The 23,704-nt window shown below is 49.0% G+C and overlaps 1 protein-coding gene across 3 annotated transcripts in view; it reads left to right on the top strand.

Moving 5' to 3' along the window:
* PRICKLE2 (prickle planar cell polarity protein 2) overlaps positions 1-23,704 on the top strand; it is a 426,571-nt gene that overhangs the window by 279,008 nt on the left and 123,859 nt on the right. For all 3 annotated transcript variants that reach the window (XM_060239449.1, XM_060239451.1, XM_060239450.1), the window contains one exon: positions 13,157-13,340. In XM_060239449.1, coding sequence (XP_060095432.1) covers positions 13,157-13,340 — 184 coding nt within the window. The remainder of the gene's footprint in view (positions 1-13,156; positions 13,341-23,704) is intronic.

Raw genomic sequence — 23,704 nt, 5'->3', positions numbered from 1 at the left:
GCCTGAAGATCTCCTGGGATGGCAACTGAACTTCAGACAACAGCTCTCTCTCCCCCTGGAGAAAATAACTGCTTTGGAGAGTGGACTCTATGGCATTATTTTCATCTGAGGGCTCTCCCTTTGCTGTCTAGCAACAGGCTCTGGCTAGCAGCTTCCACAGTGGCCCAATCCTTGATGAACATAAGAACATAAGAGAAGCCATGTTGGATCAGGCCAATGGCCCATCCAGTCCAACACTCTGTGTCACACAGTGGCCAAAAAATTATACACACACACCTATATATATATATATACACACACACACACACACACACTGTGGCTAATAGCCACTGAGGGACCTCTGCTCCATATTTTTATCTAACCCCCTCTTGAAGCTGTCTATGCTTGTAGCGGCCACCACCTCCTGTGGCAGTGAATTCCATGAGGCTGAGGGGAGGAGGGAGGGAGTGACAGGAAAGAGGTGGCTGCCGTGACCTCTGAGGAAACGGCTTGTGATGCCACAGTAGAGCGACAGCCCTTTCTGAGGCCAGTTAATGGAGATGACACAGAGGAGCACTGGAGATGTTTCTTTCTCTGAGGTAAGACTGTTTTGGTGGTTTGTTCAGTGTTCAGGCCTGCAGTAGATGGGATGCAGGGGAGTCAGCCATGACACATGATGGGCCAGTGGTTTGTTGAGTGCTTCATTTGGCTACCACCATTAGGGAATTATTATCTATGGTGATGATGATGAGTCAAAATGGCACATAGAAATAAGTGCATAGTGCTCCTATTGGTCCATACAGATGTGCCATAAGTTAGCCAGCTGGGCAGTGGGCAGACACCACTGACAATCCCTGGCTATACTAGATCAGGGCAGGGGGAAGCCAACATTATGGGACACCCATCACCTCAAACAAAGGCCGGCAGAGCATTTCCATTTACAGACCTAGTATAACTGAAGCAGATACTACAGGGCCCTGAGTGTTCCACCACCCATCAACCCACTTTAATGTCTGAGCCAGTTAAACCATGCCCTCAGCAAAGCATCTTTTCACATTGCAAGCTTTATAGCTTGGATCCCAGCCAGTGTCCAGGAGCTACTCCTGTGTGTAGCTCCTAGACACTGTGTGTAGCTCCTAGCCACAGTGTGTGTGTGTGTGTGTGTGTATATATATATATATAGGTGCAGGATGGTGCAGCCAGAATTTGGACTGGAGTGCATTGCAGAGACCATTATCACTCTAATCTTGCTCCACCTACATCAGCTCTCAGTTTGCTTCTAGGCCCAGTTCAAGGAAGGAGAAGGAAGAGGAGATGATGATGACGATGACAATTTAATTTATACGCTGCTGTTCACTCAAAGTCATAGAGTAGCTTACAATCTTCTTTCCCTTCCCCTCCCCTCAACAGACACCCTGTGAGGTAGGTGGTGCTGAGAGAGCTCTCCTGAGGACTGCTCTTGACAGAACAGCTCTGAGAGAGTTATGACTGACCCAAGGTCATTCCAGCAGGTGCATGTGGAGTGTGGAATCAAACCCGGTTCTCTTGTGTAAGAGTCTGTGCACTGAACCACTCCACCAAAATGACTCTCCTCTCTGGTAATATTGCACAGGGATTTGTATGTTGTGCTGTAGGCCACTGCGGCACAGTTCCTGCTGGGCCACTGGAACAACTTGCAATGCCCTAGACTATATGTGGTGCAATACTGCAGTCCTAAGCTCTGCTCACGACCTGAGTTCGATCCCAGCGGAAGCTGGGTTCAGGTAGCAGGCTCTAGGTTGACTCAGCCTTCCATCCTTCCGAGGTCGGTAAAATGAGTATCCAGCTTGCTGGGGGGGGGGGGGGGGAGTGTAGATGACTGGGGAAGGCAATGGCAAACCACCCCATAAAGTCTGCCATGAAAACATTGTGAAAGCAACTTCACCCCAGAGTCAGAAACGAGTCGGTGCTTGCACAGGGGACTACCTTTACCTTTTTTTTTTATACCTCTATATGAAAGTATCACCCTCCTGGGAACTGAGGAAGCCCTTTTCCAGTGTTACACAGAGTTGCCAACTCTGGACTGAAAAATTCCTGGAGATTAAGGAGAGGTGGTTCTGGTTTGAGGAAGGGAGGGACCACAGTGGAATATAGTGCCATACAGTCCACCCTTCAAAGAAACTTTTATCCAGGGGAACTGATTTGTGTAGTCTGGCAATCAGTTGTAATTTTGAGAGGTCTCCAGACCCCATCTGGTTGTTGGCAACCCCTACAAGTATAGCCTAGACCTTCTGATGGGAAGACACTGTGCTAAAGAAGCTTCCATGTGACCAGTGTAGTATAAAAAAAGGGCCAGAGGACCACAGTCATTCGCTGATTAAAAAGATGTGGGTGGCACTTGGTCTGTGCCATAAATCCCCCTACCTAGCATTTCTATCCATTTTGGTTCTTGCCTGAAAAAAATTGCTGTTGTTTTCTTTTCTACTTTGCCTCCTGGTTCCACAGTTTATTTTATGACTTCCCTAAGCTTTAAATATTTTTGCTGCTCACTGACATATTCTGCAGGGATCCGTGTGATTAATAAGCCCAGGAATGACAGTCAGTGAAATAGCACTGAGCTCCACGAGAATACCCATTCCTCAAACAGTGAGACCCTGATCCTCTAACCACCAACTTTGTGAATAGTTGGCACTCGATTTGATGGAGCTGCTCCAGAGCTGGTGGTGGCTTGAGGATTGATGGAGATGATGAATGCATTTGGAGGTTAATAAATTGCCTTGCCTGTTGAGCCGCTCGATGTTATAAACAGAAATGGAAATGCCTGCTGAAACCATCGATTCAGCAAAGGGCGGGGGGGGGGAGTGTACGACCTTCATACGGTAGCTGATTAATTAAAGTATTCATATGAAATTGTGCTCCGATTGTTTTTGGAGGGTAACAGCCAGAGGCCGCGCTGAGGCTCTTTGCCTAGCTAGATGCAAACCAGACACCCAGCCTGCATTTGCATCTGTGTGTATTTTAAATCTGATGAAAAGCAGGAAATGAGGAAACTTGGCTACTCTCCCTGGTTTGACTTAGCAGAGCCTCTTGGCTTGGTGCATTTTTGTGCTGTGCTGGCTGCACGGAAGTTTAGTTTCATTCGCATCAGGGTAATTTTATTCATGGCTCATGTGAAGCGATGGAGAAAATAAATGGAGAAGGTTTGCATGGTTGGATTTGAGGTGGGGAAGAATGCGTGCAGCCTGCAGCCTTTTTGAGGAGCGATGCACAATTGTTAATATTAAGGTAAGAGTAGAATGTTTGGGAGCCCTGCCCTGTGATCTGGAAGGGCCACTCCCTAAGCTGAAATGCACAGGGACTGGCTGTGAGTACTGAGCTGGAAAGGGAAAGCTGCAAACACTTGGAAGGACTCCCCCCTTTGGCTGATAACCATCCTAATATATAGAACAGGGATGGCCAAACTTGCTTAACATAAGAGCCACCCAGAATAAACATCAGATGTTTGAGAGCCTCAAGACATGAATGTCAGATGTTTGGGCGCCAAAAGGAAGGAAGGGAGACAGGCAGGAAGACAGGCAAACAAATGGAAGGGGGAGGGAGGGGGAGGGAAAAGAAAGCAACTTTAACTTTAAAATGGATTCTTCAAGCTGCTAGCTGGCTTGGCGAAGTGATTGAAAGAGAAAAATGCTTTCTCCAAGTCAGTCAACAGGCTGGTGGGGGCTTCAAGAGCCGCACAATATGTGTGAAAGAGCCATATGTGGCTCCCGAGCCACAGTTTGGCCACCCCTGATATAGAACAACGTTGGAGTCCAGTAGCATCTTTAAGACCACCAAAGTTTTATTCAGAATGTAAGCTTTCGTGTGCATGCATCAGACACGATGAAGTGTGCATGCACACGAAAGCTTACAATCTTCTTCGTGGTCTCTGTGCCTCACACTCATGGGATAGTGCGCCTGCGCCGATCCCCGAATCGGTATCTGAAAAAGCCCGGGATTTTTCCGCGCTCGGCGCCAATGAGCATGCGCAGGCGACCCACTGCGCATGCCCACCAGCGCCCGCGCGGCAATCCCGCCAGTTCCTTTCTGACCGCTGCGCTGAGAGGTTTACCTTTCCGTTTCCCCGGTCGGTGAGAAGTTTTTTGGCTTCGCCTTTTCTTCTCGTTCTAGCCCGTTTACCGTTATTGTTTAGTAGTTAGTTGTAGTTCATAGTTGTTAGTTAGTTAGTTAGAAAAAAAAAAAAAAAGCGTTTTGTGTTCGCCCGCCAAACGGCCCTTCGGGGCGCTTCGCCCGCGCTTTTCCCCCACTCCTCTTTTCTCTCTCAGATTGTTCTGGGGAGTTTTTTTGCGGCTACTTTCTATGGAAAGTCGCTGGGGGTTTTTCAAACGCTGTCGTGCGTGTGGGAAGAAGATCGCCCCTCCAGACGGTCATTCCCTGTGTCTACTGTGCCTGGGAGAGGCCCACCGAGTAGACTCGTGTCCGCATTGTCTTCGCTTTTCGAAGCAGACGAGGAAGAACCGGGCGGCTCGATTATCTGCGGCACTGATCGAATCGGCGCTTACACCCCATCGACCGATGGAGGTATCGGCACCGAAGTCGTCCGAAACCCCGGCCCTGGAGCTCGCATCGGCCGATGCGGCTCCGATACGGACTTTGGACTTGCCGGAAGAGCGTGGCTCCACGAAACGTTCCCTTGAGGGCTCGGTGGATACGCCCGCTAAAAAGCGCCAGGAGGACTCGGGGACCCGACCTCCGAAAAAGGCGAAGTCGAAGGAGAAGCGAAAGCGACCCCGCACTCCTTCCCCATCGGGCGGTGCGTCGACATCGACGTCTACAAAACCTCCGAAAAAACCTCGGACGCCTCCGCGCCGTAGCCCAGCCCAGCAGCGCCTGTCGGCGTCGGAACAAGAGCCGGAAATCGACTTAACCCAACGGTCTTCGTCTTCGGGCTCCCGTCGTCGCTCCGAAAGCGAATCGACCTCGGAGGTTGATGCGTCGGCACCGGTGATCGACCCACCATTCAAGCCCCGAGTCAGGCGAGACACATTCTATCCTCCTCAACGCTTCCCGATACCACCGTGGGAGCAACGCAGGTGGCAGCCTCCCTACTCCCGGTACGAGACCTGTCGTTGGTACCCGGACGACTACCACGATTGGGAGCAAGCATCCCAATTTTCATCGGTGTCGAGGGTATCCCATCGGTCTCGGAAGGCCTCTGCGTCGGCGTCGGTTCCCCCGGATCGACAGTTGGTTCCGGTAGATGTGGATCGAAGACCACCGATCCTTCCACCGCGAGAATCGACCCCGATGCTCTCGGAGCACTCCACACACAAGGACTCCTCGTCGTCGGAGTCGGAGAGTGAAGTTCAGGGATTGGAGCCTTCACCGGGTTCCCAGACGGCCGAGGATCTCCCGATCTCGCCGTCGGAGGATCTGAAGTCCTATGGGGACCTTGTGAAGCGGATTGCCGCCACCCTCAAGCTGCCTGTGACGCAACCGGAGCCAGTAGTGGACGACAATGTGTTCGATATAATGCAAAGGAACACATCCACTGCGGTTGCCCTGCCAGTGACCAAGGTGATCCTCCAGGTGGTCAAAGAGCCTTGGGCGCGACCCTCCTCGACGCCAGTCTCATCGAAACGGCTGGACCATATGTATAGGGTCCAAGAGACTGGGGCTGAGTTCTTGTTCACCCATCCGCGCCCGAACTCGGTGGTCGTCTCCTCCTCTTCGAAGGCAAGGAAGGTCCACTCCTCCCCACCGGACAAAGAAGGGAGGAAGATTGATGGAATGGGCCGCAAGGTCTACTCCGCGGGGGCACTCGGCATAAAGGTGTCTAACTATGCCGCCTGCATGGCTAGATATCAGTATGCCGTGTGGGAACAACTTTCCCCCTTCCTTTCCTCGTTAACTGAGGAAAAGAGGGCTGCTGCAACCAGGCTACAAAAAGAAGGTCTCGCTGTGGCCAGACAACAACTGGCCGCAGCAAAACATATGGTTGAAGCCTCGGCCAAACAGATTACGTCTGCAGTCTGTATTCGACGGCACTCCTGGCTCAGGTCTACCACGCTCCACCAGGACACTAAGACCTTCATCGAAGATCTGCCGTTTGAAGGTGACGGGCTCTTCAGCACCACAACTGACTCGGCGCTGCAAGAGTTCGACAAGAGTGTCAAAACCTCTAAGAACTTGGGTGTCCAATCTGCTCCTAAGGCTTCCAAATCCAAGCAATGGTCCAAACCCTGGACCAAGAAGCCTTATCAGAAGTTCTCTCCGGAGCAATGGCGTCCTCGCCCTGCCCAGTCCGAGCGATCACCCTACTCGGGTAACGGCAGGAACCGTTATGGATCACAACCGCCCAGCAAGTCGAAGGGGGTTCGCTCCCAGAAGCAGGGGGTTTGACTTCTTCCAAGCACGCGTCGTCGTCCCCGTTGGGAATTCATCCATCCGCCTACGCCCTTTCCTGCCTGCCTGGGAGTTGATCTCCACAGACAGGTGGGCTCTGTCCATCATAGAAGAGGGCTACAAAATAGAGTTTGTTCAGACTCCAAACCAGTCCGTGGTAGTCACCACTCCCCCTTCCCCACCTCTGCTGGCGGAGGTGAACAACCTCCTACAGAAACAAGCCATAGAGGTAGTTCCACCGGAGGCCAGGACGGGAGGCTTCTACTCCCGGTACTTTCTGGTTCCCAAAAGGGACGGGGGCCTAAGGCCTATCATGGACCTTCGGAGTCTGAACAAATTTATTCTGTACCAGAAGTTCAGAATGGCTACGCTGCAAACAATCCTGCCCCTCATCAATCAGGGAGACTGGATGGCGACCCTGGACCTCAAGGATGCTTATTTTCATGTCAGCATCCATCCCGCGTTCAGGCGTTTCCTACGGTTTGCAGTGGGTGCTCGTCACTTCCAATTCAGGGCCCTGCCGTTTGGACTGTCTACTGCTCCTCGGGTGTTCACGAAGCTGATGAGTGTGGTGGCTGCCCATCTTCGTCTGCAGGGAGTCGTTGTCTTCCCATACATCGACGACTGGCTTCTTGTGGCGAAGTCGAGGGAGAGTCTAACAACCCACATCGCTACCACTCTGCGTCTTCTTGGCACCCTGGGGCTGCAAGTCAACCTGGAGAAATCCCATCTCACTCCCTCAAAGACAGTTCAATTCATAGGGGCTCTGTTGGACACTCAACAACATCGAGCATTCCTCCCTTCGCAGAGAGCGAAGGACATCATCAATCTGGTGCAGCTACTTCAAAGGCGGCGGTGGGGCACGGCTCAGCAGCTCCAGCGGATGCTGGGGTTGATGGCCGCAACGACAAGCGTGCTACGTTTCGCAAGACTGCACATGAGAGGCCTACAGATTTGGTTCTTGCGCCACTTTCGGCCTCTCAGAGACTCACCTCGAAAGAGGTTCACCATTCCACCCGGGACTCTCCGCTCCCTGCAATGGTGGGGAACAGAGAGCAACATCCGTCAAGGGGCCCCTTTTCATCTGCCGACCCCTACAGTAACCATCGCTACCGATGCCTCCATGTGGGGGTGGGGAGCCCACCTGGAGGAGCTGTGTGTGGGAGGCAAGTGGCCACCGAAACTGAGCCGGTGCCATATAAACTACCTAGAACTGCTAGCAGTTCACTTTGCCCTTCGATCGTTCCGTCCACTGCTGGTGGGACAGACTGTGGCATTGCTTACGGACAATACCACTGCCCTGTGCTATATAAACAGGCAGGGGGGGACAGTGTCTCGCAGGCTATGCTCACTGGCGATGGATCTCTGGGAGGAGTGTCTCCAGTGGGACATTTTTGTAAAAGCTACACATCTGCCGGGGGTCCTCAACATACAGGCGGACTCTCTCAGCAGGGGTGGAGCCTCCCCACACGAATGGGAACTGCAATGGAGGTTCCTAGAGCCGGTGTTCCAACTCTGGGGTTACCCACAGCTGGATGCTTTCGCCACAGCGCAGAACAAGAAGTGCCCATTGTTCTGTGCCAGGGGAGGTGCGGATCCGGCTTCCTTGGGAGATGGACTTCTACTTCGGTGGGAGGGCTGGTTCCTGTACATGTTCCCGCCCTTACCTTTGCTAACGAGGGTGGTCCACAAGTTAGTGCAGGAGAAGCCACGTTGCATTCTGGTGACCCCGTGGTGGCCCCGTCAGGGCTGGTTCTCGATTCTGCTCCAGCAGTCGAGGGGGACCTTTTACCAGTTCCCGGCAGAACCGGACCTGTTGTCGGCCCAGGGAGGGCACGTGCTCCATCACAACGTGCCGCACCTGAAGCTGACAGCGTGGTTCATCGACCACTAGACTTCTCCACCAGGGTTCAACAAGTGCTCCAGAGTAGCAGGAAACCTTCCACCCGTGCCTCTTACGAGAGGAAGTGGAAAAAGTTCAGTGACTTTGTGGTTGACTCTCCAATGTCACCTGACACTGTTGGGCTGCCCACAGTTTTTGAGTTTCTTTTGTCCTTGGTGGATGAGGGGCTGGTATTCTCATCCGTTAAGGTCTATTTAGCAGCTATTTCTGCTTTTCATGATTCAGTTGAGGGTTACTCTGTCTTTGCTCACCCGCAGTCCAAGAGATTTATGAAGGGATTGTTCCGCCTTCATCCCCCGTCTAGATCCCCTCCACAGCTGTGGGATTTGACTTTGGTCCTGGACAAGTTGACTCGTCGCCCCTTTGAGCCTATGGCGACATGTTCCCTGCAACTTTTGTCTTGGAAGACTGCATTTTTAGTTGCCATCACTTCGGCACGTCGTGCAGGGGAGCTCACAGCGATGCGGTGTGACTACCCATACCTTGCCTTTAGAGAGGCTGGGGTCTCTCTGGCCCCAGACATTACCTTTCTCCCGAAAGAGGTTTCCCAGTTTCACCTTAACTTAGAGGTTTGGTTGCCCACCTTTTACCCTAGCCCTTCCTCGGATGAGGAACGCAGACTGCACGCGTTAGATGTTAAGCGTGCCCTCCTGTTTTATCTAAACCGTTCACGGGGTTTTCGTAAGGACAATCAACTTTTTGTTTCCTACTCTGCCCCAAAGTTAGGGTCCAAAATTTCTTCTCAGAGACTGTCCAAATGGCTCACTGAGACGATCAGACTTTGTTATTTGTTGGCTAAGAAGCCTCTACCTGGACCTGTTCGTGGACACTCCACAAGGGCGATGGCCACGTCGGTGGCATTCCTGAAGGGTGTGTCCCTTTCCGATGTCTGCAAGGCGGCTACCTGGTCTTCTCCGCATGCCTTCATAAAGCACTACGCGCTGGACGTGCATGCTCAGCAGAGGACTCGGTTGGGAGCTGCGGTGTTGCAAGCTGTTTCTTCAGGCTGACCGTCTTCCCGCCTCCAGGTATGCTTTGCTTGCTAATCTCCCATGAGTGTGAGGCACAGAGACCACGAAGAAGATAGACAGGTTGCTTACCTGTAACTGTAGATCTTCGAGTGGTCATCTGTGCATTCACACTACCCGCCCTCCTTCCCCGCTGCTGACGGTCTCTCTTCAGTAAAGGGGCTTTCAGCGGTCAGGGAGGAACTGGCGGGATTGCCGCGCGGGCGCTGGTGGGCATGCGCAGTGGGTCGCAGTGCGCATGCTCATTGGCGCCGAGCGCGGAAAAATCCCGGGCTTTTTCAGATACCGATTCGGGGATCGGCGCAGGCGCACTATCCCATGAGTGTGAATGCACAGATGACCACTCGAAGATCTACAGTTACAGGTAAGCAACCTGTCTTTCTAAATAAAACTTTTGTTGATCTTAAAGGTGCTACTGGACTCCAACTTCGTTCTGTTGCTTTAGACCAACACAGCTGTCCACCTGTATCTAAGTAATATATAGTGAGTGCAAGGAAATAATCTGTTGCTGTAAACTGACATGTGGAACAAAAAATAGATTTTGTGCAATACATTTTTGGGGCATCTCTATGAGGTAGTACCAGCAATGTCCAGAAGAGGTTCCACCTCCCAGATTTGTTCCTTCCTGTAACAGAAGATGACAATGTAAATTAATTAGAGGAGATTATAGGGTTTAGTATATCAGCTCCCTTCCCAAGGCCTTTTATTTACTTATTTAAAATATTTCTGGCCTATCTCTCCATACATATGTCAACAAGCATCATACAGTACACTAAAAGCAGTAACACTGTAAAACACCAAATATTGTAATAAAAGACAGCAGCAAGACCGCTTTGAAAAGATTTCTAATAAAACAATTAGAGCAGAGATGCATAATGATACAAACAGTGGTCAGTGATTTATATGGTACATGTGTGTTTCCTGCATTCACCAGTGCCAAAAATACAATTTCCTAACCTTTCCCTATATTGGTCTTATGGGAACTGTTATTCCCAGCTTTTGTTTTTTTAAAAAAGGCTCCTATCATGGTCATGTTATAAAGTGTGTGTATATATTATATTTCTGTGCAAATAAAGTATTAAGATTTTTAATAAAGATTTGCATGTAATATTTGTCCATGTCTTGCAGCTCTCAAACATCTGACATTTAGGGCATTTTCCCACAGAGCTTACTGCGGAGCGACGTCCCTCTTCACCGCGCAGCGTCTGCGCGGATTTCCCACCAACTGCTCCGCAGAACCAGGAAGAGCCGCGGCTTTTGCGTCGCTAACGTAAACTGGTTTTTAGCGGTTTACATTTGTGACGCAAAAGGCCCGGCACTTCCTGGTTCTGTGGAGCAGTTGGTGGGAAATTGCGCAGACGCTGCGCGGTGAAGAGGGACATCGCTCCGCGGTAAGCTCTGTGGGAAAACGTCCTTATTCTATGTGGCTCTTATGATAAGCAAATTTGGCCATCCAGGGTCTAGATAATCAGTTTCATCTAAGAAAACCTAGAGTTGCAGGTTTAAGTTTGAGCCCCTTGCCAGAGGAGGGAATATTTGCAACTGATTGATAGTCATTCAGATCACTAGCGTCTTCTTCTCACAACTGCCCACTGGAAATCAAGTGCAATGACTCCATCTCTCAATGAAGTATTTACTATTTCAGAGATCTATCCAGGCTATGTCCTCCCGATAACAAAAGCCAAGACAGACAAGGGGCAATCATAGATGGGGTGGGTAAGCACATTCTCGTCACAACAGCTAGAATTCATATATGACAACATGATAAGTAAGGTTCTGTGATTAATCGGCTACAGCAATAAAGTCCAAGACATCCCCTGAACCCAGTCACATTATTTAGATACTTTCCTAAAACAAGTAAACCCACATCATCCACCCACCAAAATGCATTGCCTTTCTTGTCACTCCAGAGGTATGGCTTTCTTTGGATCTTTCCTATTGCTTCTGGCTAATGTCTAAGAAAAGGCTTTCTGGTCAGAAATTGCTGCTCTATATGGCTCATTGTTGTTCTTTTGGAAGTTGGCCTCTGGTTCCCTGCCCAGGGAACTGCAGACTCAGGGATGCGATGGGGGTTACAGCTACCACATACTTGAGCACCACCCCCCAGACCCCTAACACACACTGACCTAACTGCTGCTAAGATCCTCTGCTGCTGTTCACCAGCTGGTGGTGGTCCCCAAACAAAAAGATCTTTAATCTCCTTTTGGAAAACCTTTTTTGTGCTTCCTGTCTGCATCCAGCTTCCTCCTGGACCCAGCAGTGTTCATGACCCTCATACCTTTGATCAATAGCAAATAGCAGTTTGGGGGAAGGGACAAAGTCTTTCCTCTCAGCCCACATATTGACCATCTACTGCTGTTTCTGCATATGTCAGTACTGAGTCCTTCCCTCGTTTGCCTTACTGTTTTGAAACTGTGTGTGTTAAGTACCATCATGTCTCTTCCACTTATGGCAACCCTCTGAATTAAGATTCTTCAAAACCTCTTGTTTTTAACAGCCTTGCTCAAATCATGCAAATTGAGAGTCATGACCTCCTTGGTTGAGTCAATCCAACTCATGTTGGGGCTTCCTCTTTCCGGCTACCTTCAACTTTTCCTGATTTTGAAACTATCACCTCATTTTGACCTAGAGGCTGTGATCACACACAAGGCCGGCCCTGCAACTAGGCAAACTACGCAGTTGCCTAGGTGTTAGCCTTCTGAGGGTGCCAAATTGGGTGCCCCAATGTGACTCGGTGATGTTATTAGTGCAGGGGGAGGGGGGCACCAGAAGTTAGCCTCGCCTAGGGTGCCAGACAGTCTAGGACCGGCCCTGATTACATACACTAAATAATCCACTTTCAAAACACTTTCCAACTGGAATTTGTCAGTTCACACAGTAAAATACATTTGGAAAGTGCATTGAAGTGGATTGAAAGTGAATTATTTAGGGTGTGTGATTGCAGCCAGAGTGTGCTCTGATGTCTCCTTTCCCAGATCCCTTTCTGTAGGACCTATTCTGGATAGCCATGTCTGTCTGGAAAGTGGGCTTCTGAAGGGGGAGGGAGAGGAATGGTTTAAAATACACAACAGACATAACTATGCAGGCAAGTGCTGAAAAGAGACCCTTGTTATCACAGGCAAATGGCTTTCTTCTACTTGAAATGCCTTAGCCGAAGATGGATTGCATTTGTGGCCTCATATATGCCGAGTATATATGATGCCTGTGAACTCCTTGGAAGCCCCTCCTTGTAAGGCAGCTTTAGTGGGTAATCTTATATTAAGGCAGCAGTTGCCAGCGTGTGGCTTTCATCACTTCCTTTAATGTAACACAACCCTGTTCATGATGTTCTGTCATTGTAATGGAATTCACCGTCCCTAGCTTTGTGTTTATATTGACATTTAGAATACTGTATGTGCCAGTTCTTTAGCTTGCTGATTTGGACACGCTGATTGACTGGCACCGAACACATATTTCCGGGTGCTGTCAAAGGAGAGGGAAGTGAAAAGGTGCATCTCAGATTTGACCCAAGGCCAGGTCAGCATGGGTGGTCTCATATTCATGATCTTCCCCCCACCCCCACAAACAGAAGAGGAGTGCCTTGGCATCTTGTCAAGGACAGGTTGCTGTTTACAGTCATATGTTTGTATTTCAGTCATCCCACCATTTGAACTTATTATTAGACAGCTGCTTTATCTAGGACAAAAAAAAAGACTATTAATTTCTAGTGCACAGTTGTAATTATGCATTGCTTTATGCTGGGAAAAAATGGAATTGCCCCAGTGTTGTTCAGCCTCTATTGACATGCAAAAATCTCTCTAACAGTGTTACTTATTTCAAAACAGTAGAGGATCATCTTTGTTTTGTGTTTTTTCTTTTCCCATAGGAAGATTTGCCTGCACTGTAAGTGTCCACAGTCGGAACACTTTGAAACGGTGATGCCACTAGAAATGGAGAAGACCGTGACCAAGCTGATGTTTGACTTCCAGCGCAATTCGACTTCAGACGATGACTCTGGCTGTGCCTTGGAAGAGTATGCCTGGGTTCCTCCAGGGCTGAAACCAGAACAGGTAAGTTTTGCTGCTGCTTGCACTTGGCAGTCACCATGCATACAAATCTTCAGATCCTATCAATTGAGAAAATGGATTGCCTTCAAATCTCTCAGGAGAACCGCCAAAGGGAGTTCTTGGATAATCTCCCTGCCACCATACTGGAGAGAATGTAGGTGGTCAAGTGCTGCTAAATTTGACAATTGCCCAGGACTTTAAATAAGTACACACAAGTTTCTATCCCCAAAAGTATTGCTAATCTGCTAACTTGTAAATTCCTGTATTAATAATTTGTGATATACTGATATACAACCTTCTCACAGTTGAATGCTTGTTTTTACAAGACTGGCCTCATAAATGGCCTGTGCCTGGGAACAATCATAATGTTGATCCTCATTTCTGAAATGACGTATCTCTATTTGAAATTTGCTGAGGCATGCTCCATATGGTCGGCGTTTGTATGCAGAGCAGTTAAAGATGGCATTAGGCATAGAATGTCGAGCGTCTTCTCCTTTTCACCAAGCAATTTGATCAAGAAAATCGAAACATCTGAGGTAAACATTACTGAAAGTTTGAGGATATCACAAACACTGCACGTAACTGGAATTTTGCAAGTATTTGTTTCATCAGTCAGTTCACTGCTGGTGGTTGTTTAACTTGGAATTTCATTTTAATAAACCCAAAAACATGGAGGCAGTTTAGCCAGAGTTCCTTGCAAAGTGTTCAGCTGCCAGATATGAAGGGGATTCATTTGGGTTCAGAAGAGATGCAGCATCTGAGGAACAAGTGAAAAGAAAGCAAAACACTGAGTGATGTGGAAACTTGTTTATATGCAGGGTTGTTCTATAAGCTAACCACTACCCGATCACTCCCTGAGCAGTTTATTCATTAAAATATTTATACCCCATTTTTTTTCTTTTGGGTCAAGTTTGAAATCTTCCTCCAATGTAAGGAGCCTTCTTCCATCTTAAGCGTCTCTTCTGTTGGGGAAGGTTGAACTTAGGTTGAAGGACAGCTACTTATAGGGTAATTGGATCTTCCCCTAGTCTACCTGCTCCAGGACTTTATGTGCATTATAACACTTATATATTTATTTGGAGCCTCTAGGAACCTGCCTGGAGCAGCTTACATTACAAAATAATAAAAGCAAAACATTAAAAGGTGTTAATTAAAATCCAGCATTAAAGAAGCCCCAGCTGAGTATAAAAACGTTCATAAAAACAGACCACAGAAAGCTTAAAACAGTTTCCAGACGAAAAGACACCAATAAAGGAATATCACCATGTCTACTGATTTTTATTTGCTTTGGTTTCTGAAAGTGCTGGCGGTATACTTATTTCTGCTTCCAACCCTGCCATACCCACAGTAGGTATTGCATAATACTTGAAGTATCCAATCTGGCTTATTTGTGCAAATATTCCATGATCCCCTTGCACGATGTAGTTTTGTATATGAAGATGTCAGTCCATTCATCATTGGATGGAGCAGTTTGGATCCAGACCAAATTGGTAATTTCCAGCAATTCCCATTGCAGACCTCCCTCATGACATTCCACAGGTTCTCATATGCACCAGGAGCAGCATTTTGTGGCAATCAGAGAGCTTCAGTGGGAGGGAGCAAGCAGGAAAGTTTCATTCTGCTGATTCAAAATTTAGTCTGGATCCAAATCAATGTCTTTGATCATACAAACTCGGATGGTTCCTTGGCGTGAAAGGATTCCCGCTCACCAACCGAAGAAGAGGTCCCTTCTGAGGTCGCATTCTCCTTATCCTCAGCACGGTGCCCTGTTCCCTCTCGACCCTCATGCTCTCTGGCAGCAGCGGGGCTGCTACGTTCAGAGCGGGGCTCATCTAATACGCCCCCGAGAGTCTTCCCCAAGTGCCTAACTGACCGTCTCTGCTTCCCCAGGGCAGTCACCTCGGCCTCAAGGGTACAAACTCGTTCCCTGAGGACCAGGAGCTCCTTGCATCGAGCACGCCCCCAAGACTTCTGTCCTTTGGGCAGATAGTTGTATATGTGACACTCAGTGCAAAACACTGGAAAGCCCCCAACCCCCTGCTGGCATTCTATCTTCATGATATATATATATTAAAATATACAGTCCTCTTTAAATGCTGTTTGTTTAAGTGGCTCCCCTTCTGGAGGGTCAACTTACCTTATTGGGAGAACAAGGAAATCAGGGATCTGAATTCCTGGTCCTTAGGGAGCCCCTAGGCGAAAATCCACAGGCCAAGAGCCCTTTAGCTCATGCCAAAGGCTCGTGCCTTTGATAAGGCGCAGCTTAAAATGCAAAGACGGTGGAGCAGAGGCACTCCTAAGCAATCAGCAGCAATCACTCTCAATCTCTTTCACCTTTAGCCCACTCAACCAAACAAAGACCAAACAAGGAGCAGTTCCCCAGCTATCACAACTCAGAATTTTAGGCAGCCCCACAAACCTCAGAATGAAGTCTTTCAAAACTCAGAAATTCTCAGCAACTTCTCCAGCTGTATCAGCTATCAGAGCTGCTCTGCTCTGTTCTGCTCCTCTCAGACCTCTGTGAGATGTGCTCAGCCTTTGGCAAGGCGCAGCTTAAAATAGTGTATGTGGAGGTGAAAATATGGGGAGGGTTTTTACCTTTAATCTATAGTATGCTATACAGAGTGTTCTCTCTGAAGCTGCCATTTCCTCCAGCAAAACTGATCTCTGTAGTCTTGAGATCTGTTGTAACCAGGAGAATGCCAGGTTGCACCTAGAGGTTGGTTATAGAAGATGAAGGAGGAAGCTGCATATTCTGTTAATCTTATCATTAAAATATATACCTTGCCATTCAGTCAGATGTGGCTCTGATGTGACTTACAATAAAAACATACAAAATATGTTGAGCATTCACACTCAAGTTTGGAGGAACTAATAAGTCCCTGTCAATTTCCTAGAGGTTCCCTGAGGTATAGACTAGCAGGCTGCTTTCTTCTTGTCTTCTTCTTCCTCCTCCTCCTTTTCCTCTTCTTCTCCTTCTCCTCCTCCATTTCCTACAAGCAAGACCCAGGGCAGTGTACATCAACACATACAATACATATAATTACATAGTAAAATACAGTGTAATTACTCTCCAGTACTGAAAATTTAATCTATTATTAGATGGCATCATACATCTATCCTGCAGATAGCTGAGCGGCTGGCATATAATCCATATTCCACTCATGGGGAAATCTTAACCAGGAGAGGATGGAAGATAAAGGAAGGCATTATATTGTCATGTTGCTGCTACAAAGAAGCCTCTACTCTTTATATTTACTATTCAGTCCCTGGAAGAAGGGAACATGGAACAGGGCCTCCCCCAGACCACTTTAATGTGTGGAATGCTTTTATGCGGGAGTATAGATGTTCCCTTTCCCTGTTATGTCAGGCTGTTTCTCCTTAAGGAAGGTTGTTCTCAAAACTTGATCTTGTGGTTCTGTGTAACTGTGACCAATATATAGGGAAACAGTACCGTTGCAATGACAGTAGCATCCTTTATGTGTGGTAGAGTAGGCAGAGTGTTCTGGCATTTTCCCTGCCAGTACTATGCCCAGTTCCAGTCCATTACCTTGAAGGTATATCTGTCGATACACCATGGTTTTCATTCATCCAAGTGATGACTTCCCTTTGGTGACTCCTTGTTCAAAGTAAGCTAGGGCTGCCAGGTCCCTCAGCTGAGCAGGCAGGGGATTGGTGTGTGTGTGTATGTGTGTGTGTGTGTGTGCACATACCAGGAGGGAAGGAAGAAGAAGCAGAAAATCAATGCAACATGCCTACTTCACTTCTGGATGATATAGATATGTCAGTGACAACACTCTGGCTTGTGGGCAAAACTCTGTGGTAGAATTAGCTGGAAATGATAGAGTTTTACCCAAAAACCAGAGCATCCCCCCCCCCGACATAACCAATGTGCCTGTGTCACTTCTGGGTGATGCAGGTACGCCGTGTTCACTTTCAGATCTTCATCGTGGTCTCTGTGCAGTCCCACATATGGGTAATCCGCAGGATCGGGCCCGTCCTCGGAGAATTCAAAGCAATCTTTAAGCGTTAAATTTGGCGCGCCTTCTCCTCGTCCTGGGGAGGAGGCACCGTCTGCGCATGCCTGGACGAGGGGGAGGCGCTAGCCCACTCAGTTTCTTTTTTACCGCCGTCCGGATCATACCTACCTCGTTGAGTCTCCTGCTTCTTCATCGCAATCTACCTTCAACGTTCCTTTCCAGCTTTCTTCAGCTTCTTCACTTTACTTCTTCTGGTATCGTATAACAAAAAAAAATAATAATAATAAGCCTTACTATTTCGGTCTTCTCCTTCTCTACCCCCCCTTCCCCTCCTTTCCCTCCGGGCGGATGGAAGGAAGAGACAAAATCACCTTTAAACGCTGCGTTCGCTGCTCCGCTAAAATTCCCTCTTCTGACGGACATTCCTTGTGCCTTTTCTGCCTCGGCGAGGCGCATCATACGGATTCCTGCCATCACTGCATTCAGTTCGGTAAGCAGGCCCGTAAAAACCGCGCCGCGCGGCTTAAGAGCCATCTCCTGGAATCCTCCCTTCGACCAGATATGTCTCACGCGGCCCACCAATCTACGCCAGCTTCCCTAACTACTACGGGAACGGCGCAGCCGGCAGCTTCCATGGCTCAGGTTCCCTGCAAGCTTAAGTCCGGAAAACATCCTAAGAAATCGGATGACTCCAAAAAGCGCCATCGTTCCGATTCGACTCATTCGGATTCGACCGGCCTTAAAACAGCGAAGAAGCCTAAGACCGTTCACAAGCCTTCCGACTCTAGGCCTTCGACTTCGAAACCGATGACAACCTCCAACGTCTCGATTCCTATCTCGCCGGGCTCGAGATCGACTTCGACCCCTGCCATTACGCCGCTCGAGATAGTCCGTATCTCGTCTAAATCGCATTCTATTCACGGCTCTCCACCGGAGAAAATACTGGACATTGACTCACCTAAAAGCCAGCATCTCAATACTCTCGATGGATGCTCCTTCCGTGAAGTACCTCTGCAACCTCTGTCGGCCCTTTCCCTGACCAGGGAACCCTCGACTCCTAAGGATGTACCACTCCGTCAGCGAACACAACGATCCCGAAGCCACCATAGGGAACGTTACTATTACTATTCCCCTTCGAGGTCCAGATCGAGGTCCAGATCGCCGTCTCCCCGGGACCGTCGGAGACATCGAAGATCTCCCTCTCTAGATCCTTATCGTCTGGCGGAGCCTAGGTACCGTGATGATTTCCGACAAGACTCTCCTCGACGCCATGATCGAGCCTACAGAGATTATCGAGACCGATACTACGATTACTCTCCTCACAAACGTTACCTCTGCTATGACGAACGACCTCGACACAGAGAAGAGCCGGCTCGCTACATTTCTAAACCCAAACCGACGTCTCCAGCGAGGTCCACTTCCTTGGCTTCTAAGAAACAGCCTCCTACCCTAGAACCTCCGGCCAAACCTCGAGACGAACCCGATATCGAACCCGATATCGACTCCGAAGCCGAGCAATCCGATTCTTCTCATTCTTCGAATTCGGACCCTCAGTCTCCACTTTCTGACATAGCCAAGCCGGCAGAACTGTCGCCTTCTGAAGGTCCTAAATCCTACCTGGACCTTTTGGCTAATATGGCCAACTCGCTTAATATTAAACTCACCTCTGATGCCCCTAGAGTCTCTGACGTTGTATACGACCTAGTGAATGCTGACCTTCCTGCTGGCTCATCCTTTTCCATGCTTCCCGTTCACCTAGAGACTCTCAAGGAAGCCTGGGACAAGCCGGCATCGGTACCACCAACCTCCAAAAAGGTTGAGGCACTCTACAAGGTCCATGCTCCAGAATCTAAGTTTCTGTTCAACCACCCTGCACCGAACTCTATGATAGTTCATTCCTCCTCTAAATCCAAGCAAACCAGACACCCTGTGCCTCCGGAGAAGGAAGGCAAGAAACTAGACACCATCGGGAGGAAGATTTACTCCCTTACCTCTGCCACGACTAAAATCCATAACTACATGGCATATTTCTCAGCCTATACATTTAACCTGACATCTTATCTCAACACTCTGATCCCTTCCTTGCCGGAAGAGACACAGAAACCAGCTACCAATGCCCTGCAAGAGATTGCCAGAGTGTGCAAGCAACAAATTAACACAGCACGCCATGCTGCTCAATGTTCATCCAGAACTTTAGCCTCGGCCATAGCTCTATGTAGGCATGCCTGGCTCAGATCCTCTTCGCTCCAACCAGATATTAAGTTCAAAATCGAGGACCTTCCCTTCGATGGTCTTGGACTGTTTAATGCCACCACAGACGACATCCTCACCAATGTAGACGATAGCCGTAAGAGAGCCAAGAGACTGGGAGTCACTCAGCCTCAACCTCACCTTGCCAAGCAAAGAAATTGGAGACCTTACTACTATAAAAGCTCAAGATCTCCTAGACAACCAGAAGCATGGAAACGTAAGCCTCCTCAATCCAAACAGCCCTATCAACAAAGGGCTCGCCCACAAACATCAAAGAAGACCACTCCTACCACCAAACAGTCTCTTTGACTCCCCTACCCCTCTAAGACGTCCAGACATTCTGCCTCAGCCACATCATCACTCAGACATCCGTCTCCTACCCTTCTACCCCAAGTGGGAGTCCATAACATCGGACTCATGGGTCCTCGCCATCATCCACAGGGGTTATACAATAGAATTCAGATCCACCCCAAAACATCACAGGTTCATCACCACACCACCCTCCGTACCTCTTCAAGCGGAAATCTCCTCCTTGCTGGACAAGGGTGCGATAGAACCGGTACCGCCTCAGTATCATCGTACCGGATTCTACTCCCGCTACTTTCTGGTGCCGAAGAGAGACGGGGGACTCCGTCCTATCCTCGATCTCCGCAAACTCAATCTCCATATCACCTACAAGAAATTCCGCATGATTACCCTTCAGTCAATCCTGCCTCTTATCCCAGAACAAGCCTGGATGGCATCGATAGACTTACAGGATGCATATTTCCACATAACAATCACTCACCACCACAGAAGGTTTCTGAGGTTCGCCATCGGAGATCAACATTTCCAATTCCGCTCTCTCCCTTTCGGTCTCTCGACGGCGCCGAGAGTTTTCACCAAATGTATGGCGGTGGTGGCCGCAACCCTGCGTCAACGAAAAATATCAATTTTTCCTTACATAGACGACTGGCTGATCGTTTCCCCCACAAGGGAACAACTCCAACTGGACGTCTCCACCACTCTTTCTCTTCTAGCCACCCTCGGCCTCCAAGTCAACACAGCAAAGTCCAAGTTGACCCCAACTCAATCAATACAGTTCATAGGAGCAAATATTTCTACGGTCTCCCAAACAGCTTCTCTACCTCAAGACAGAATACACAGCATCCAATCTCTAGCCAACACAATTATTGCTCACCGCTGCCAAACAGCACTCGTCTACCAGAAAATGCTGGGTCTAATGGCAGCTACCACTGCAGTCCTCTGCTTTGCAAAGCTCCACATGCGCCCTCTACAACTATGGTTTATCAGGACTTTCCACCCTCAGAGGCAGCAGCAGTCCATACTACTGACTCTTCCGTCTCACATCATCCCATCCCTAAGATGGTGGACGATACAACGTCACCTCTCTGTGGGAATGCCATTCAAACAGGCACCTCCCTCCATGATCGTCACCACAGACGCTTCCAAGTGGGGATGGGGAGCCCACTTGGGAACCTTCACAGTTCAAGGCAAATGGACGAACTACGAAAGCTCACTCCATATCAACTGCCTAGAGCTTCTTGCGGTCCACAGAGCTCTGAGGTCATTCCTTCCATCTCTACAGAACTCCCATGTCCAGGTAACCTCGGACAACATAGCCACTGTCTTTTACATCAACAGACAGGGGGGCACAGCCTCCATCAGACTATGCAAGAGAGCACTGACTCTATGGCACTGGTGCATCAGCCAGGGCATTTTTCTCACAGCAGTCCATCTACCAGGAATCGAAAACGTACAGGCAGATGCCCTCAGCCATCAGCTGGTCAACGACCATGAGTGGTCAATCAGCAAACAATACCTCCTACCGATCTTCAAGCTCTTCGGCACCCCGGAGATAGATATGTTTGCATCCCCATCCAATTCCCAGTGCATCCGCTTCTACATGAGAGGGCCCCCGTCACACCTTTCCTTAGGGGACGCCTTTCTCCAATCCTGGAAGGGAGCACTTCACTATCTCTTTCCTCCCATTCCTCTCATAACCAGAGTCCTGCAGAAGATACAAGTGGATCACACCAACTGTATCCTAATAACTCCTTGGTGGCCTCGTCAACCCTGGTTCACCACCCTCTTGCTTCTGTCCAACAATACATTCCTTCAGCTCCCTCAAGTACAGGACCTGTTATCCCAACAGCACGGCAGAGTCTGGCACCACAACCCAGCAACGCTGAAACTGACGGCCTGGAAAATCAGTTTTTAGACTTTCCTCACGACATCCGTCATATCCTAGTGAATTCCAGGAAGCCTTCCACCAGAAAGTCCTACTCTTTAAAGTGGAAATGTTTCTCCACCTATGCTTCCAAGAATAATTTTGACCCTGCCCAAGCTACCATCTCTCAGGTTCTATTCTACACTCTCCAGCTTTCTAACGCTGGACTTTCCTACTCTTCTCTGAAGGTCCATCTTGCAGCAATATCGGCTTTCCACCCTCGCATCGAAGGCGTGACAGTCTTTTCCCACCACGCTACAAAAGCTTTCCTCAAGGGCATTATTCGCCTACACCCCCCAACTAGACAAATCCTACCGACTTGGAGCCTCTCTCTCGTATTAAGCCAGCTCATGAAGCCTCCCTTCGAGCCTATGGCATCTATCCCACTTCACCTGCTGTCCTGGAAAACGGCGCTATTAACTGCACTCACTACAGGCAAAAGAGCCAGTGACATTTGTGCACTCAGGGCAGACTCACCGTACACCACCTTCCATCATGATAGAGTGGTTCTCCGCCCTGATCCCGCCTTCCTGCCTAAAGTCGTCTCACCCTTTCATCTAGGGAGACCCTCAACCCTTCCGGCTTTTTTCCAACATCCTTCGGATGCAGGTCAACGGGCTTTACACAACCTGGACGCACGTAGAGCCCTTGCCTTTTATATAGACAGGACTCGACAATTTCGCAAAGTTCCAAGTCTCTTTGTTGCTTATGCAACTCATAACAAGGGCAGTAAAATATCTGCACAAAGACTTTCAAAGTGGGTTATCGCTGCCATTGAACTATGCTACCAGTTAGCGAAACAGCCAGTTCCGGAGCACATAAGAGCTCACTCCACCAGAGCCATCGCCACCTCGTCAGCCTTCCTGAGGGGCGTCCCACTGGAGGACATCTGTACTGCTGCAGTTTGGTCCTCCCCATCTACCTTCGCCTCGCACTACGCACTCGATGTCCGTGCCAGGCGTGATTCATCGTTCGGGCAGGCTGTGCTACGTTCCATCTTTGACTGAGTGGTTCTCCACACTTTACCGTGAGTACCTCACTCTCTGTTACCTTTCTTAACCAAATTTATCTTGCAGATCCAGCACCCTCCTCCTGATGGAATAGCTCGCTAATCACCCATATGTGGGACTGCACAGAGACCACGATGAAGATGGACAGGTTTCTTACCTGTAACTGATGATCTTCGAGTGGTCATCTGTGCAGTCACACATACCCACCCAGCCTTCCCCGCTGCTGGACACTTCTCAACTTTAAATTTCCACCTTTTCGGCGGCGGCAAGAAACTGAGTGGGCTAGCGCCTCCCCCTCGTCCAGGCATGCGCAGACGGTGCCTCCTCCCCAGGACGAGGAGAAGGCGCGCCAAATTTAACGCTTAAAGATTGCTTTGAATTCTCCGAGGTCGGGCCCGATCCTGCGGATTACCCATATGTGTGACTGCACAGATGACCACTCGAAGATCATCAGTTACAGGTAAGAAACCTGTCCTTTCTTGCCTGTTTGGAGGGGTAATTTCCCCCTGTTTTCTGATAGCACTGAATGGGGGGAGAGGCTCCAAACCCCAAGTGTGGAGTGGCAACCCTAAAGTGAGACCTGACTGGCATCCTGGCAAGGAATGACTACCAGAAGGCCTCCAGCACCAACCCATCTAAGTTGCAGCAAGGCAACTTTTGGCTATGAATCTGAGCCAGCCTTTAGCTGTGTTGGCCTATGCATGTGCTCCTCTTGTGCGTGCCAGCAATACTATACTAGTGGCAAAGATATTTGGAAAGCTGATGCCACTTCAAAGGAACTAAATGCTTCACATTATTGTGGTTAGCAAGAAGCACAGAAGTGGCATGTCACCTACATCACTAAAAATATGATTTGATGTCAGTCCCAGGCTTTGTTAGGTTCTCTCTTTTCGTGGT

Source organism: Heteronotia binoei, chromosome 5, assembly GCF_032191835.1.
Source record: "Heteronotia binoei isolate CCM8104 ecotype False Entrance Well chromosome 5, APGP_CSIRO_Hbin_v1, whole genome shotgun sequence".
Lineage (NCBI taxonomy): Eukaryota > Metazoa > Chordata > Lepidosauria > Squamata > Gekkonidae > Heteronotia > Heteronotia binoei.
This window is presented reverse-complemented; position numbering and strand designations above follow the sequence as displayed.